The sequence below is a fragment of the Hypanus sabinus genome, chromosome 10 (genome assembly GCF_030144855.1).
Source record: "Hypanus sabinus isolate sHypSab1 chromosome 10, sHypSab1.hap1, whole genome shotgun sequence".
Taxonomy (NCBI): domain Eukaryota; kingdom Metazoa; phylum Chordata; class Chondrichthyes; order Myliobatiformes; family Dasyatidae; genus Hypanus; species Hypanus sabinus.
The window spans coordinates 129,059,629-129,077,925 of record NC_082715.1 but is presented as its reverse complement, the minus strand read 5'-3'; the positions used below and the strand labels follow the sequence as shown (position 1 = coordinate 129,077,925).

Below are 18,297 nucleotides of genomic sequence, written 5' to 3'. Positions count from 1 at the left end.
TGCAACATAATGAAAGAAGGAACACTGTTCAGTTTTGAAATGCTTAAAGAGAAACACTTATTAGAAAAACAAGATTTTTATCAGTATTTACAGATGCGACAATGTTAATAAGACGCTTAAAAATGTAACCAAGGCAAATACATGCTTGATAGAGCTCCTTAGAAAAACATATAATTCAGATAATGGTAGTAGAATCATTTCAAGTATGTATAAGGGGTTGTCAAATCTTAAAACACATTCGACTTCATACATTAAAACAAAATGAGAGAAGGAAGGAGTGATAATTATATCTGAGGAAGAATGGACAACAATATGGAGATATCAATGGAAGTGTACCAATTCACAGAAATGGAGGGAGTTCGGATGAAAAAACTTGCTAAGATATTTTATTACACCCTCTCAGAAATCCTATTATGATAGTAACCTCCCTGTTTGTTAGAGAAATTGCAGAAATCAAAATGCAAATCATTATCATATTTTTTGGGACTGCCCTGTTATCAAAAAATATTGGTGGGGGATCCACAATGCCCTACCAGACATCTTTAAATGTGAAATACCCTTGGAGAGTAAGACCATATATTTTGGATATATACCTCAAGAATAGTTGAAAAGAGATAAATATTTAATGAATATACTGTTGGTGACTGGCAAAAAGACTCTTACTAGGAAATGGTTATCATAGGAGAGCCCAACTTTAAATACATGGATGGAAATTACAATGGACGTTTACAAAATGGAGAAGATAACAGCATCTGTTAATCATAAGCTGGAACAATTTGATTCATACTGGGAAAAATGGTTTAACTACATAATGCCTCATAGGCCTGATTTTATTCTCACAAATCAATAAATCTGTTGATAAAAAAAAGATCACTCCCTACTTGTACATAGTTCTTTCTTTTTGCTTGTTTTTTCTTTCCACTCTTCTCTATAAGTGTATTCCCCAGATAAATACTTTGTGGAGATTTTGTGATATATATGATTATATGATATATATGTACAATGGCTGAAATACATCTTATGGAAATGTTTGTTTGATGAACTTCAATAAAAAAATAAATTACAAAAAAAAAGAACGAGACACAAAAAATAAAAGTAGCTTAACGTACTGGAAATACTTTAGCCACAGATAAGTACTATTTTCAAGTGATATTTCAGGAATAATGTGATAATACCAGAAAGGATTTACAGAATAGTTATGAGGATTTTGCAAAGAATCGAGAAATATATTAATAAGACAATATACTGGGTTTGTTTTCTTTGGAACAGATAAGGAAATATCTGATCAATGTAAAAAAAAATTATGAAACACCTGGGCAGAGTAAGTAGAAATTAACTACTTACTATGGTAGAGTGATCAATAATTAATTGGGGGATAGATTAAAGAAACTGGTGGGTCTAATAAGTGGGGAGTAAGAAATACCGTGTGTTATCTAGCATTTCCCAGAATGATTGAGGCAGAAGTCCTGATCACATTCATTTATCAAGAACTGGGCAGTGCACTTGCTCTGGTGAATGCTAAAAGGCACAGGTGAATCCTCCCATGAGTTCCACTTTCCTCCCATAGTCTAAAACTAGTTTAATTGGTCATTGTAAATAGTCCCATGATGAGGTTAGGGTTAATCAGGTTGTGAGGTTGCTGGAATGGTGGAGCTGGAAGGGCCGTACGGGCCTACCGCGTGCTACGTTGCTAAATAAGGAATTTATGTAGCTCTTGTCATATTGTTTCAATATTATACGGCTATACAGCCATGCCAATCAGACTCAAGTGGTACAAGTTTCAGGTGAGCTTTTCTACTTACGTGTGTGCCAGCCAATGAGCACACACAGGCATGTTAATGCATGGAAAATGAATTTATCACATCCAGAACTGGAAATTACTGGTCTTTCCTGTTTATTATAAACTGGATTCTGTGAATAGTATTGACCATAATTACATCACAGAACTCATTCAATCTACCTTGCTTCGAATTCCTCTCTGTAACTGTTTTGTTCATATCCGCCATAAAGGCCCTCTGCAACTAAAGTTGAATGCTCATAGTAGGAAGCTGCCAGGCAGATCTCCTTAAGGACACAAATGCATTCTTTCCTGCACTCTGGGGAAGCCTGGAGAACAGGCAAACGCAATTTCTGGTCGCTGAAAGAAATCTTAAAAAGGTCTCCTCTACTGGATATGGAGCTTGAGTGACATCCTTAATATGACAGTGAGCAACAAACTCAGATACCACAGAAATAGCAACTGTAACCTCCAATAATCCTGAAGCTAAGAAGCTAAGTGTGTCCCTGACCCTGACCTCCATGAGCAAAGCAATCCAGCCATGTGAGAAACGTATATGAGGCTGTAGCAAATTTGCAATCTCAGCAAAGACAAAATGTACTGCTCCATGGCAGGGAAGTTTTTATATCCTGATTGTTCTGTGACCGCATAAAAACAACAGGTGAGTTGGAGAATTGCTGAAATTCTCACCGCAGATAACTTTTGCATGCTGTATCACAACTGATTTTATATGATGCAGATTTATACAATTACCAATCTTAAGTACCAAAGAAAATGAAATTCCACAAAAAATGAAATGATTGTAATGATTGCAATATTTTCCAGTCCAGGTTAAAGTCACTTTTCAACAGTACTGCATCATTTTTAGTGCTCTGTGACTGAATTTCTAGTCAAAGTGCTTAAATATCTTGAAAAGTTTTAAACCGATTAAGAATAAAAACAGCTGGGATACAAGAATACTAAACCTGTCCAAACGTTTTGAATACATTGCTATTGTAATGACTGGTTACATAACTGCATGGATCTATTTTGAGGCCAGAGCTATTCACTGTAACTGTAAGCAGCTTAGATGATTATGGAGAGTCACATCTTTTCCAATGAATCAAAGTAACGCTGCAAACAATGCAGACAGAAGCAAATTACAAAGCAATTACAATAGATTAAGAGACTACCTGAATAAGAGTACAAGTTGTTACAACCACTATACTACTGTGGCACCATTACAAAAAGAACAATAAATTTAAATTTCAGATATATGCTTGTTTGACAGTTATTTCACTTTAATGTATGGAATTGCCACATTTTGCCAAATGTTATAAAAGCAAAATTATAGCTTAGCAATTAACTTATAGGACAGCAGTTAGTGTTCTGGCCCATTGACTCAGGCATGAGAATCTTGCATATGAACAATACATCACGTTGTACAATTTGTCATTGTTTTGGATTAGTTCTTCCATTATTGAGTACGACAAGTAATCTGTTGTTACAGAAATTCTCAACAACGTACAAGTACAAATTGCAATTTTCAATTCTAAGAATGATACAAATCAAAACAAGAAATGGACTCAATAGCATATGTGACATACCATTTTCACTTTATTATCCTAACTGGAATGAATTCACTGTTTTGCAGGATGTGGAACTATGCGGAACTATGGGACTCTCTTTGCAGGCTTCAGTTTGAGATGCTATTTGCTTGTGGTCTGCATGATGTGTTCTTTTTCTCTGCACATTGAGTGTTCAATGGTCTTTTTTATGGGTTCTCTTAAATTAGTTTTTTGTGGGCTTGATGCTTTTTTTTCTCTGCACACGTTTTTTTTATATCTGGGTTCTTTTCGGTTTCTTTGTTTTGAGGCTGCCAGTTAGGAGACGAATCTCAAGGTTGTATAATGTATACATACTCTGAACTTTGGACATAGGAACAATACTAGATTTAATTACTCATTCTAATTAATAATAAACTGTCAACTGCATTGATGATTCCAGAAACATATCTAAATTTTCTGCTTAGTCCCTTGTCCTAGGTTTCCCTATCAGCAGAAATATTCTTTTCTTTCATTCAATTGTTGTTAAGATTTTAATAATGAGCCCCCAACCTTCCAAATCTCAGTGTTTTAGACAAAGAAGTGTACCTCTCTATATCTTTTTCGAGCATGAATATTGATATCTAACATTAGTCCTTTTTTGAATTAGTGCTCATTACCCAATATTGGGTTAACAAATATTCTAGTCAGCAGATCTACTATTGTTTTGACTCATTATACATAAATGTATTTCTTCTACAAGGCCATGAGGGAAAAAAATGTTAGGAAACTGGAATACAAAGTATAGAAATTACATAGCAACTGGTTAGACCCATCTGGTATATTAAAGCATTTCCAAACAACATACCTTAAAAGGTTATATTATACTTCATGGCAAATTAGGTATGAAAGAGATAAATTTGTAGGAGAGAGTGTACCAATTAAGGCAAATCACTGGGAAGCCTGGACAAGAGACAAGATTCTAAGGTTACACAAATACATAAAGGTTATAGATGGTGAAACTTAGTATTTTACATGGCAATTGATATCAAGCAAATTGTTAATTCTAAATCTGAGACTGACAGATTTCTGTCAACCAGAGGTAGTATGGAATATGAGAAAAAAACAGAACAAGCTTGAAATTATAAATAGCTTTAATTCGTTCTGCCTTCCTAAAGTAGCTCCTAATCCCTATCTCCTTAATTATACATTTGTAATTAAATATTGAACAAAAGGTCTGTCTAGGTGGTAAGAATGTAAATTGTGATTTACATTCTGAAAGGCCATCTTCTGTGCTGTATGACTCCATGGCATCCTGCTGATCTAACATGCTGACTGAGCATCACAGTCAAACTAATTCTTTTAAACTGGATTTCATACTAATCTCAAGGTTGTATAATTTACATTTCTTTGATAATAAGTGTACTTTGGATCGTGAATCTTTGACTATTGTAGTGCATTTAAACAGTCCACTTTAGAAACATTGAAAACCTACAGCACAATACTGGCCCTTTGACCCACAAAACCTTGCCAAACATGTCCTTACCTGAGAAATTACCGAGGGTTACCCATATCCCTCTATTTTTCTAAGCTCCACGTATCCATCCAGAGGTCTCTTAAAAGACCCTAGCGTTCCCGCCTCCGCCACCGCCACCGGCAGCTCATTCTATGCACTCACCACTCTCTGTGTAAAAAAACTTACCCCTGACATCTCTTCCAAGCACCCTAAAACTATGCCCTCTTGTGCTAGCCATTTCAGCCCTGGGGAAAAGCCTCTGACTATCCACATGATCAATGCCTCTCATTATGTTGTACACCTCTATCAGGTCACCTCTCATCCTCCAAGGAGAAAAGGCCAAGTTCACTCAATCTGTTCTCATAAGGCACACTCGCAATTGTAAATCTCCTCTACACCCCTTCTATGGGTTTTATGTCCTTCCTGTAGTGAGGGGATCAGAATTGAGCACAGTACTCCAAGTGGTGTCTGACCAGGGTCCTACATAGCTGCAACATTACCTCTTGGCTCTTAAACTCAATCCCACGATTGATGAATGTCAATGAACTGTATGCCTTCTTAACCACAGAGTCAACCTGTGTAGCAGCTTTGAGTGTCCTATGGACTCAAACTCCAAGATCCCGCTGATCCTCCACACTGCCAAGTCTTGCCATTAAACTTTCTCTCACAAGCTTCTCTTCATGCCACATTTTAAACTGGAAAAAATAAACTTTATGACAACCTGCCTGAATAAAAGCTGCAAAGCTGGTACCACATACAAAATTCAAGGTTAAATCTGTAGAATTATATTATGTTGTGACTACAGCCCTTATAATGACCTTTTAAAATTGTCAGACGGATCACAAAGTGCCAATAGGTTATAATGAAATACTCCCTTCACTAGCCACCTCAAACATCTCCATTGAATTGAAATATCCAAGGTCGTATATTCACAAGAGACAAATGGAAAGCATACTGAGGGCTTACACTTTTTCAACACTATAAAAGCCCTGTCAGACCTACAGCTTCAAGGTCTTTGGGATTTAGTGAAAATAATTATTTCAAAATATCACTAGTGTACTGATCTCCAATGCTTTTAATTCAAGGACCACATTAAATTAAGTACAAAAAAGGATTTTCACCAAGCATTGCTCAATTTTTAAGGAGTAAAATGTATGTGGCCACATTATACTTCCTGATCACACAAGGTAATGGATAAAAATTCACAGCAACATGCATGCAACCAACAAAGGTCAAAAGCCAGAACAAGATCTTAAAAACAATTGTTTTCATACAACCACATGGCAAGTCAGGATTTTCTTCATTATTGGCATTCTAAGAACTTAATGCTTACCAAGTCTCTGTGAAGAACCCAGTTAGTATGTAGATAATGAATTCCATCAAGTATTTGATAAAGCAGTGATTTAACCATTCCCCTAGGCAGCTGCACTGGTTTCTTATTTGCTTTTGAGGCACGATGGAACTTGATAATATGCTATTCAAAAAGCAAAAGAGCAAAAAGATATTCATTCTCAATATCAACAAAATGCATTTTACTTTAAGAGTAATGAAATAAAAAAGCTGCAGATTATGAAAATCTGATATAGAAAACAAAACTACTGGAAACACGCAGCAATCAGAAACCTGACACTCTGTTCCTCTGTTCATAAACACTGCCTGACTTGCTCTGTGTTTCCAGCATTTTTGTAAGTAACTGCACTGATGTTGCACAACTGCTTTACATGAATTAAAATGCCCCTTAATAATAATTTGTATTAAAGGCATCTATTATATACAAGCCAAATGATCAAAATTGATAACTAAACCACAGGAAATGCTGTGCACCCATGACAGAAACAGCATTTCCTCTGTACTGCAAGCTAACCTAGAGGAATCACTGGAAATAGGTATTAACATTTGATTTAAGTCATGGCATATGACTCCGTTTCACTGGTTTATAAATTTTGTCTCCAGGGTCCCATCAACCCTTACAGGTGAAATTAAATTACTCTAATCCATAATTGTAAAGTAAGGCATGTTATCTTCATTGTTTACAAGGCGCTTGTTGTACACTAATTGGCAACCTTCTCCCTACACTGCAATAGTGACTATACTGTATTTTGAAAAAGATTATAGTCAATACAATAATAAATGTAGTAATGTAGTAATAAATTGTAGGATAATGATCAATTTAAAATATCTAATCCATTCTGTTAAACTTTAAGCTTAACCACGTCCTTGCCCACAATTATGTGCACAACAGGTAGGACATTTGCAAGTTCAGGGGATTCTGTTAATTGAGCCATTGGTAAATCAGAGCAGCTGCTTATTTGGGACAACTCTTAAATAACAAAAACTAATCAATAAAGGAGCCGGGATTCCCTTCATTTATTTGGGACACTATCCCGCTTAATTGGGACAGGAAGTTGTTGCTAAGCAAATTCTAACTGGCGTCAGTCGCATGTACTTGTGTGGCCATTAGACAGTATACTATGCTTAGTGTGAACAGTTTTTAAATAGCGTCAGTTGTGTGTGTGTGCTTGTGTTATGTTATCCATTTAGGGTGACAGATGGCGATTCAAAATACAGGTATTTTTGATCATTTTGTTTTCTATTTTGATTTAAAGAAAATTTCAGACCCTTGTCAAGATGCCACGAAAAGATTTGACACTAGCCAAAAAAAACTACCCTAAGTGTCTGTGTTGATTTTTCAAAAGAATGTGAGTGTACTTTAGATGAATTCCTCCACTGATAACTATTATGAACAATTTTATAGCAATGTCATGGTATTGGTAGTGCTCTAATTTATTCTGTATTTCACTTCAATACCTAATTTGTTATTCTGTTAAATGGTAGTTTATTTTTTATTTATACCATTTTAACTATTTCTATGAATCCAGCTAATTGGGACAGCCACTTAATTGGGCCACAATATACTGGTGCTGATGTGTCCCAATTAACCAGAATCCGCTGTATTGTTTCCATTGCTGTACCAATAAGCTGAAGTTTCATGGAAATAGTTAAACAGGTTAAAGAGTTAAAAAGATAAACAAAGTAATACTAACACATTATGTATTTAACTAGATTATGGAATAAATTAGAATACTATCAATGCTACTATATTACTATTAGACAGTGTATGAGTTCCTCATAGTTATCATTGGAGGAATTCATCCAGTGTACACTGCCATGTCCTTTTGAATGTAAATGAACAAAATTAGCACAAACACCCAGTGCAGATCATCGACTGCCTTCATACAATGCTTTGACATTTGTATCCTCCAAATTGTCATTTTCATTGTAACATTAAACATGATTGTCGATAGTTCCTAACTTGTTGAAGTAGTGAAATCAGTTCATTTTCACTCCTGGCTGCTTCTGGCATCTCCAAGCCTGAATGCTTGAAATCACAGTGAGCAAAACAATTCTGAATTGTCTTACTGTTTATTACTTGCAAACTATCAGTGACAAAAATCATTCCTTTTTAAACACAAACACATACAACTGATGCTATTTTAAAACTGTTTGCATTAAACATGGTGTAGCATCTAACAGACATACACAAGTGCACAAAACTGACACTAGTCCGAAACTGTTTGGCAATAGTCTCCTATCCCAATTAAGGGGAATAGTGTTCCAAATAAACAAAGGGAATTCCAACTATTTTCTCTATTAGTTCCTGTTCCTTAAGAGTTGTCCCAAATAAGTGGCTGCCCCAATTAACCAGAATCCACTGTATATCTACATCTCTGGAGTAGAATGTCCCTTCCTTATATATAATCTATATATAGAAATGTTTAAAATGATCAAGAGCTTAGTAAGAGTTAACAGAGTGTTTCCACTAATAGAAAAATAGAGGGCTATGGGTAACCCTAGGTAATTTCTAAAGTAAGTACATGTTTGGCACAGCATTGTGGATGGAAGGGCCTGTATTGTGTTGGTGTTCTATGTTCTAATAGTTAAAGGGCTAATAATAAGATTCCACATAAATTATATGCTTAAAACAAAAGAAAACTGATACTGAGGAACAACTTTCTCAAGCATCTCATGATTTGGAATAGAGACCTGAAGCAACAAGCAATCTGCTGGAGGAACTCAGTGGTCAAACAGCATCTGTGGAGGGGAAAGTAGCTGTCATTGTTTCAGGACTGAGAATGGAGAGGGAAAGACAATCAGTATAAAGAATTATCACCTCTTTACTTATCAGATTCCAACATTGTTAGGCTTTGTTTTCGGGCTTATCACCCTCTACTTTCACCTCACTTCACTCTGTCTGCCTCTCCTGTTTTACTTCTGCTTCCACCGATCATCCACCTGCCTCTGTCTCCCTCTCCCTCCCTTCCTTCCTTCTCCTAAACTGCGCTTCATCCTTCACCTTTCTCAGCCTTAGAGTCAACAATCATCTTGGGCTCCTGACTCACCATGCTCCCTCTCCTCTTTATACTGGGCATTTCCCCTCACTAGTTTCAGCCCTGATGCATGTTTTTAACACAGAGTGTTGACATTTCATTCCTCTCCCCTCCCCCCTCATACAGATGCTGCTGGTCTTCTCTGCCAATTGTTAAGCTGCTATAGCCCATCTACTTGAAGGTTCTATGTGTTGCGTTCAGAGATTCTCTTGTGCACACCAGTGTTGTGATGCATGGTTATTTGAGTTACAGTCACCTTCCTGTCAGCTTGAACCAGTCTAATTATTCTCATTAACAAGGTGTTATCGCCCACAGAACTGCCACTCACTGGATCTTTTTTGATATTTACACCTTTCTCTGTGAAGTCTCGTGACTATCATGTGTGATAATCTCAGGAGACCTGCAGTTTCTGAGATACACAAACCACCCCATCTGGCACCAACAATCATTCCATAGTCAAAGCCACTTAGATCACATATCCTTACCATTCTGATGTTTGGTCTGAACAACAATTGAACTTCATAACCATTCTGCATGCTTTTATGCTTTCAGTTGCTACCACATGATTGGGTTATTGGATATTTGTCTCAAGCAGGTGTACAGATGTACCAAATAAAGTGGCCACTGAATACGTACCTCCTCCTGACTTTTATGACAGATACTTCACTTTTGAATCCTGACCATTTAGTTCTTATCAACTCATAAATCATCCTACATACACTTTCAAAGCACTTCAAGATTTTAAATACGTAGATTAAATCTAATCTTTTTTCTTTTCTGTCCATGTTCTCACCTTTCCCCAAGGCTTAGTTTCCCTTCTGGCTTCAATATTATTTCTATTACTAAGCAGCTTGACTCCTCACAGACTTCCTTCCAGTGCATATATTTATCTTAACTACTTTAGTACTTGGATTCTATGCATTTACTTTAAAATCCCAAATTGTATTGGCCCATTAACTTATACTTTCCATGGAACAACTAGGTCAAAATCATGCTCATTTCCCCCTATTTCTATAAAATATGTTAATGCCTTCACCTACTTTCAATTGCACCTTCTAGTTAAATGCCTATTTCATTGAACTGTCCTGTCTTAAGTATTCTACAGCCACCTCATCATTTGTCAAACCTACTGCTTAATAATAGATCTGTAAATTTTAATTTCATACCTACTTATGAAATCTATAACTACATGAGGACAATAAAAGAACTAATATGGACCTCAAGGTTTCAACTTCCTTCAGTCCAGCCAACATCTTTTACTTAGTCTGTTTCCCATCTGCCAACCTATAATGTTGCATCTCTTGTTTTTAAATGTTTTATTAAACATCTCCTGAAAATCTATACACATGCCTACTGCACATCAAAATCAAGCATACAGCTAATTTCTTGGGAGTCACTAGTAACATTTAACCCCATATCTCCAACCAACCTCAATCAAATTAATCAATATTTTATTCTAATAAAAAATTCCCAAGTTTTCTAATTTTTTTCTATTTATATGTTCATATGCAATCACCATTCAAGTGAAAGATAGCATCTACTCTTTTCTATCATAATTTCCACATTAAAAATAGAAAATGCTCGAAACATTCAACAGGGCAGACGACATTGGTAAAATGATTTTTAAAAATTCTAAGATTTTATTTCAAGAACTCTTCTGATAACCCTTTAAGTGATTGATGGGTCATTTCATGATTTTGTTTTAGATTTCCAGCAACTTCAGATTTTTTTGTTTCTTTGCTTTCCATAATCGGACATAAGAGTCCAAAACCTTGCAAAGTAAATCAGCCTTTCATTAACTTAGCACTATATTTCATAGCCTTTTAATATGTGCTGTACATTGCATTCCTCTGACAAAAATATGTTAAAGAAAGACATGTACTTACTATTTGAAATATGAAGACAACTATTTATTTCTAGATTCTGGATATTAACACACATTATTTCTGTTCCAGTTGAGTTTTTGATCAGCAATGACACCCCATTCCCTGGGGATACTGATGGTTTGGAAAATGATAATGGTAAAGTTGTAAGCTGTTGAATGTCATGAACATGAAGATTAGACAATTGTACTCCCTCTTGCTGATTTGGTCATTGATTGCACTTGTGTTGAACAAGTACTGCTCCATTCTGATCAGCTCAAGCCTGAATGTGGAGTATATAATTGTTAAGTCATGATCTTATCAAATGACAGGGCAAGTTTGAGAAGCCAAGTAGTCTATTCCTACTCCCAATTAACATATGATGTGTAGACCTTCTGCATGGAACCAAGAGATACTTCTCTTCCTGAGGGGTTGAATTAGAACACAACATTGTGTATTCAACAATTGCACAGGGACACCTCTTTTTCCCTTATTAGGTGAGGGGGAGGGAGAGGGGAAGAGGGAGAGAGGGGGGAAGAGAGAGGGGGAGAGGGGGAGAGGGAGGGAGAGAGAGGGGAGAGAGGGGGGGAGAGAGGGGGGGAGAGAGGGGGGAGAGAGAGGGGGGAGAGAGAGGGGGAGAGAGGGGGGAGAGAGGGGAGAGAGAGGGGAGAGAGAGGTGGGGGTAAAGAGAGAGGTGGGGAGGGAGAGAGAGGGGGGGAGGGAGAGAGAGGGGGGCAGGGAGAGAAAGAGCGCAAGAGAACAAACAAAACTGTGGTATGTTGAATTACCCAGTGAACAATTAGTCTTTGGGGTACTGCAAGTCTGTGTCTTTACTGATGCTTTGCTGCACATTTGCGTGCTTGGTGGGGGGGGGGTGCCGATACTTTTTTGCTGGGGATGGGCTTTGGTGTTCTAACATTTAACCGTCATTCATTCTTTGGGGCACTCCTTTGTTTTCGTGGATGTTTGCAAAGAAAAATAATTTCAGGATGTATATATATTGTATACATTTCTCTGACATTAAATGTACCTATTGATACTATTGAATTAATATTCCCATTTCAAGTGCTTAAGATTCTAGTAACCAAGTTCTTACCCATAAATCATGTTCTGCATAATCAAACAGGAGCCATACTTTTCTGTCGCTGTGTGAAAGAAATACCTTCTGCAAGGCAATCACGTTGGGATGCTTCAACTCTCGCAGCAACTGGTGGGAAAATAACAAAATAAATAAATAACAATAATGGGTAATAAGTACGGGGGGAATAAAACAGACAATAATATATTGACAGTGCCTCTTAATGTCTAAAAAATGGACCGTCAGCACACAATTCATGCAATCCACCCAAATCCACTTTCATGCCCAGCTCTTCAATCTGAATTTTTATGCTTTGGCGTGAGTCAGCAAAATAAAGCCTCAATAATGTGCAATCATTAAGTTGTGGGATTTGATATAAAATCCAAAGTTAGATTAAATAGGAATTGCAGTCTGATTCAATTTGCCTTTTAGTTGATTGAAAATGTGTTCATTAAAATATACTACAATGTCTACAATTTAAACTCCAAAACTGTGTTCCTTGTGAAACAGCACAATCTCACAGAGATCTGTGCATGAAAGACTTTAGAGTGGAGTTCAGTTGTACAGGGAAGGGAAAGGTGCTCTATTAGGCCAGGAATAACAGCTTTCTCAGAACCTTTTAAATGCAGTGCCTCTTTGAATAGAGTTCCTGTCCAACTAAAGTAGCATTATGGGATAGTTGGAAGCTCTGCAGGCAAAAAATTTGCTTCACAAGTTTGAAGCTTGCAAGAACAGGTGGTGATATGGCAAGAGTTAGCTGGGGATCAGATGGCAAGAGGGGCAGGATATATGGGGAGGGAGGACTGAATCAGAGAATGAAATTGAGAAGAGATCTAAAGACGATTATGAGGAATGGTCTAATTGTTGGGGGTCTAATGGCCAGTTAGGAGGTGATGAATAAGAGATAGTCTGGGTGCTCCAATGGTTGGGGAGGGTTAAGTCAGATCACAAAAAACATTTGTTGAGTTTATTTTGTAGCTTGCAAGGCCCATCTTCAGAAGTTTTCTGATGACTCTGCCATAGTTGGATGCATCAGCAAGGGAGATGAGGCTGAGTATAGGGCTATGGCGGGAAACTTTGTCACATGGTGCGAGCAGAATCATCTGCAGCTTAATGTGAAAAAGACTAAGGAGCTGGTGGTGGACCTGAGGAGGGCTAAGGCACCGGTGACCCCGTTTCCATCCAAGGGGTCAGTGTGGACATGGTGGAGGATTACAAATACCTGAGGATATGAATTGAGAATAAACTGGACTGGTCAAAGAACAATGAGGATGTCAACAAGAAAGGTCAGAGCCGTCTCTATTTCCTGAGGAGACTGAGGTCCTTTAACATCTGCCGGACGATGCTGAGGATGTCATCGAGGCTGTGGTGGCCAGTGTTAGCATGTTTGCTGTTGTGTGCTGGAGCAGCAGGCTGAGGGTAGCAGACACCAACAGAATCAACAAACTCATTCGTAAGGCCAGTGATGTTGTGGGGGTGGAAATGGACTCTCTTGACTGTGGTGTCTGAAAAGAGGATGCTGTCCAAGTTGCATGCCATATTGGACAATGACTCCCATCCACTCCATAATGTACTGGTTAGGCAGAGGAGTACATTCAGCCAGAGACTCATTCCACCTAGATGTAACACTGAGCGTCATAGGAAGTCATTCCTGCCTGTGGCCATCAAACTTTACAACTCCTCCCTCAGAGTGGCAAACACCCTGAGCCAATAGGCTGGTCATGGACTTATTTCTACTTGGCATGATTAACTTATTATTATTTAATTATTTATGGTTTTATATTGCTATATTTCTACACTATTCTTGGTTGGCGCCGCTGTAACAAAACCAAACTTCCCTCGGGATCAATAAAGTATGTCTGTCTGTCAATCAAAATCCTCCTTTTCGTGATGGCCCATAAGCATTCACTTGCATCACAGTTGGTTTAAGGAGTCTGGAAACCCGACCACTCTATTCAAAAATAGAACTACAAAATGGCCTCTCAATCATTTTTCAACTTAGCATCTGTGGACAGATAGCTATCCAGCATTCATCACACATTTATTAAAGCCAGAAAGTGAGCTCAGTTAGTTGCTATTCCAAACATGTTTGGAGTAAAACTACGTAAGAGTTAACAAACAATGATAGAAGTTAAGATCCATTCCTACGTAAATAAATCAGTACTCATTATTTCACCTGTAATATGATCAATTGTAACTAAAAGCAAAAACAAACCTCACTGATCTTGTAAAAACTTTTCAAACTACTTAGAAATGAATAATTTGAAAGACATAATTGAAAAGAATTCCATTGAAATCAAAAGATGCAATACAGAGGAGATTCACCAGGATCTCCTCCCACCTTCTTAATCTGGCTTCTGCCTGCTTCTTTTCCAGTCCTGATGAAGTCCAAAACATCGAATGTTGATTTCCCTCATTGGATGCTGCCTGACCAGCTGAGTCCCTCCAGCATTTTGTTTGCGTTGCTCCAGATTTCCAGCCTTTGCAGAATCTCGTGTTTAAAATTTACCAGGATGTTGCCTGGATTGATGGCATTGTGGTTACAGAAACTAGATAAACTGAGATTTTCTTCTGGAGTGGAGGAGGCTGAGGAGTGACATTATGGAAGTATATATAATTATGAAGGATATATATATATCAGATATTAAAAATAATTCTCTCAGGGTGGGGATGTATAAGACGAGGACATTCATTTGCAAGAAAAAGTTTGTGAACCGTTTGCAATTAAATGGTTTTCTACATTAATTACTCATAAAATGTGGTCTAATCTTCATCTAAGTCACAAATAGACAAACACAATCTGACTAAACTAATAACACAGTTGTTGTACTTCTTCTCGTCAATACTGAGTACATCATTTAAAAAATCACAATCAAAAAAGTGTGTGAACCTCTGGGATAATGCCTTCTACAAAAGCTATTTGGAGTCATGTGTTCCAATCAATGAGATGCGAGTGGAGTTGTGGTTTGTAGAGGTGCCCTGCTCTATAAAAAAGACACACAAAGTCAGGTTACTGACAGAACCTGCTTTTCACATGAAAGATCTGTTTATGTGCACTATGCCTCGATAAGGACAACTTTCAGAGAACCTTAGAAGAAAAATTAGAGATGCATGAAGCTAGAAAAGGCTGCAAAAGCATTTCTAAAGACCTGAGTGTACATCAGCACACAGGTCCACAGTAAGAGAAATTGTCTACAACTGGAGGAAATTCAGTACTGTTGCTATTCTCCCTAGGAGTGGGTGTCCTGCAAAGATCACATCAAGAGCACAACATACAATGCTGAAGGAGGTGAAAAAGAACCCAAGGGTAACAGAAATGACCTGCAGAAATCTCTAGAGCTTGCTGAAGACTCTGTTCATGTGTCCACAATAAGAAAAACACTAAACAAGAATGGTGTTCATTGAAGGACACCACGGAAGAAACCATTGCTCTCCAAAAAAAAACATTGAGGCATGCCTCAAGTTTGCAAAAGCCCATCTGGATGTTCCACAAGGCTTCTGGGAAAATGTTCTATGGAAAGATGAGGGAAAAGTTTGAATTTTTTGGCAGAAATGCACCCAAATGTGTTTAGAGGAAAAAGGGCACTGCACACCAACACCAAGACATCATCTCAACTGTGAAGCATGTTGCAAGAAGCATCAGAACCAGAATCAGGTTTATTATCACCAGCATGTGTCGTGAAATTTGTTAACTTCGCAGCAGCAGTTCAAAGCAATACATAATATAGAAGAAAAAATATTCAATTACTGTATATGTATATTAGAGATTAAAATTTGTGCAAAAACAGATATATTAAAAAGTGAGGTAGTGTTCACAGGTTCAATATCAATTTAGGAATTGAATGGCAGAGGGAACAAAGCTGTTCCTGAAGCGCTGAGTGTGTGCCTTCAGGCTTCTATATATACCTCCTACCTATTGGTAACAATGAGAAACAGGCATGCCTTAGGTGCCGGCTGTCCTTAATAATTTACACTGTCTTTCAGAGACACCGCTCCTTGAAGTTGCCCTGGGTACTTTGTAGGCTCGTACCCAAGATAGAGCCAACTAAATCTACGCCCTCTGCAGTTTCTTTCGGTCCTGTGCAGTAAGTAGCTCCCCACCTCCCCCCCCCCCCCCCCCGCCCCATACCAGACTGTGATGCAGCCTGTCAGAATGCTCTCCATGGTATATCTACAAATGTATTTTAGTTTTTGAGTGTATTTGTTGACATACCAAATCTCTTCAAACTCCTAAAGAAGTACAATTGCTGTCTTGCCTTCTTTATAGCTACATCAATATGTTGCGACCAGGTTAAGTTCTCAGAGATCTTGACGCCCAAGAACGGGGGTCGGCAACCCGCAGCTCCGGAGCCACATGTGGCTCTTTTACGTCTGTGCTGCGGCTCCCTGTTGCTTTGGGAAATAATTGGTTGTGGCGACCCTTTTCCTGGCACATCCGAACCGACTCACAATTAGATAGCCTACGGGGGTTTGCGAGCACAGAGCTTTGGAGCCTCTGCGCCATGGGGGGCAGGTTGAGGAAGGCTTAAAAGTGAGGCTGAAGATTTCGAATAAAGTTTTTTCCTTCGACTGCAGTTACCGACTCCGTGTCGTAATTTTAGTGCTGCGTGTAGCACACCGCTACATGGTCAGTATTTAATTAAAATGTACTTTATGTTAGTTTGTTAGTTTTTGAAATGTAAATCTAAATTTGAAGATTATGGTGATCTTGTACAATGTAAATAAGACGTTGTGGCGACCCATTTCCTGACACATCCGAACCGGCTCACAATTAGCCAGCGTTCAGGCTAAGGGAGATAGCCTACGGGGGTTTGTGAGTACGTGTCTTTTGCAGCATCCGCGCCCATGGGGGGGCGGGTTGAGGGAGGCTTAAAAGCAAGGCTGTTTAGTTCGAATAAAGCTATCTTTGACTGCAGTTTACTGACTGCGTGTAGCACACCGCTACAACGTGTTTTTATCGCTGGCTGTCCAGAGGGGAGGTGCTGAAATGCTTTGTCGCGTGTCTGGAAGAAGTGAAAACTTTCCTGGGCAGCAAAGGGCTCACCTTTCCTGAGCTGGAACAGCCAGAGTGGCTGGAAAAGCTACACTTCATGGTAGACATGACAGCGCACCTGAACACGCTGAACACAGCTCTTCAACGGGGTAAGGACGTACAGCCCTGCACATGTTGGAGGATGTTTTGGCATTCGAGCGCAAGTTGACGTTGCTTGCCAGAGATTTACAGAAAGGCACATTGTCTCACTTCCCCAATTTGAGAGAGTTCAAACAAGGTCACGACATGATAAATTCGGAGTATTTACATTCTGCAATCATCGCAATGCAAACATCGTTTGGGAAACGCTTCTGTGAGTTCAGAGAGGAAAAAAACACATTATCCTTCCCGGTCACTCCCCTAAGCATCGATCCATCCCTACTGAATACGACTGCATTGTCAGGTGTGAGTCAACCTGAACAAGTATGATAAATATTTTAATTGCCTATTATTTTACATATATTCATATGTTTTCATTGTTCAGTGAAATAGTCCTTTTATTTTTCAGGTTGACAGCTGGCTGACGTTATTTTTGGTTTGCTGCTGGCGGCAAATTTAAGTTTGGCGTTTTTCATAAATTCAAGAAGGACTCAAATAGACGTTGAGTATTTTACTTAAAAGTAACCTTCAACCCAACGTCTTTTTTTCGGAGTTCAAAATGTTTTTGTTGCATGCAGAAATGTAATTTTGTTTTCTCTGCAGGAGTTCATCAATTTCATAAATGCAACACATTATAGTTTGTTTATACACAGCATAAAGGCAAAACAAAACGTTGTATGCAGTGTTATTTCATTTTAAATGTCAAACGGGTTTTGCGGCTCCCAGTGTTTTCTTTTCTGTGGGAAACGGGTCCAAGTGGCTCTTTCAGTGGTAAAGGTTGCTGACCCCTGCCCAAGAACTTGAAACTGCTCACTCTCTCCTCTTCTGATCCCTCTATGAAGATCAGTATGTGTTCTTTCATCTTACCCTTCCTGAAGTCTACAATCAGTTCTTTTGTCTTACTGACATTGAATGCAAGGTTGTTCCTGCAGCACCGTTCTACTAGTTGGTATATCATGGTCTGAGGCTGCTTTGCTGCCTCAGGACCTGGACAACTTGCAATCGCTGAGGGAACAATGAAT

At 38.4% G+C, this 18,297-nt stretch overlaps 1 protein-coding gene across 4 annotated transcripts in view; it reads right to left on the bottom strand.

The window, feature by feature from the left end:
- The window catches only part of cdk19 (cyclin dependent kinase 19), a 214,740-nt gene that overhangs the window by 135,724 nt on the left and 60,719 nt on the right, over positions 1–18,297 (bottom strand). For all 4 annotated transcript variants that reach the window (XR_009514474.1, XR_009514475.1, XM_059982939.1 and 1 more), the window contains exons 3-4: positions 12,163–12,273; positions 6,150–6,290 (exon numbers count right to left, since the gene is read on the bottom strand). Coding sequence is in view for 2 of the 4 variants with exons in the window: in XM_059982939.1 (XP_059838922.1) it covers positions 6,150–6,290; positions 12,163–12,273 (252 nt within the window). In the remaining 2 variants the exon portion in view is untranslated. The remainder of the gene's footprint in view (positions 1–6,149; positions 6,291–12,162; positions 12,274–18,297) is intronic.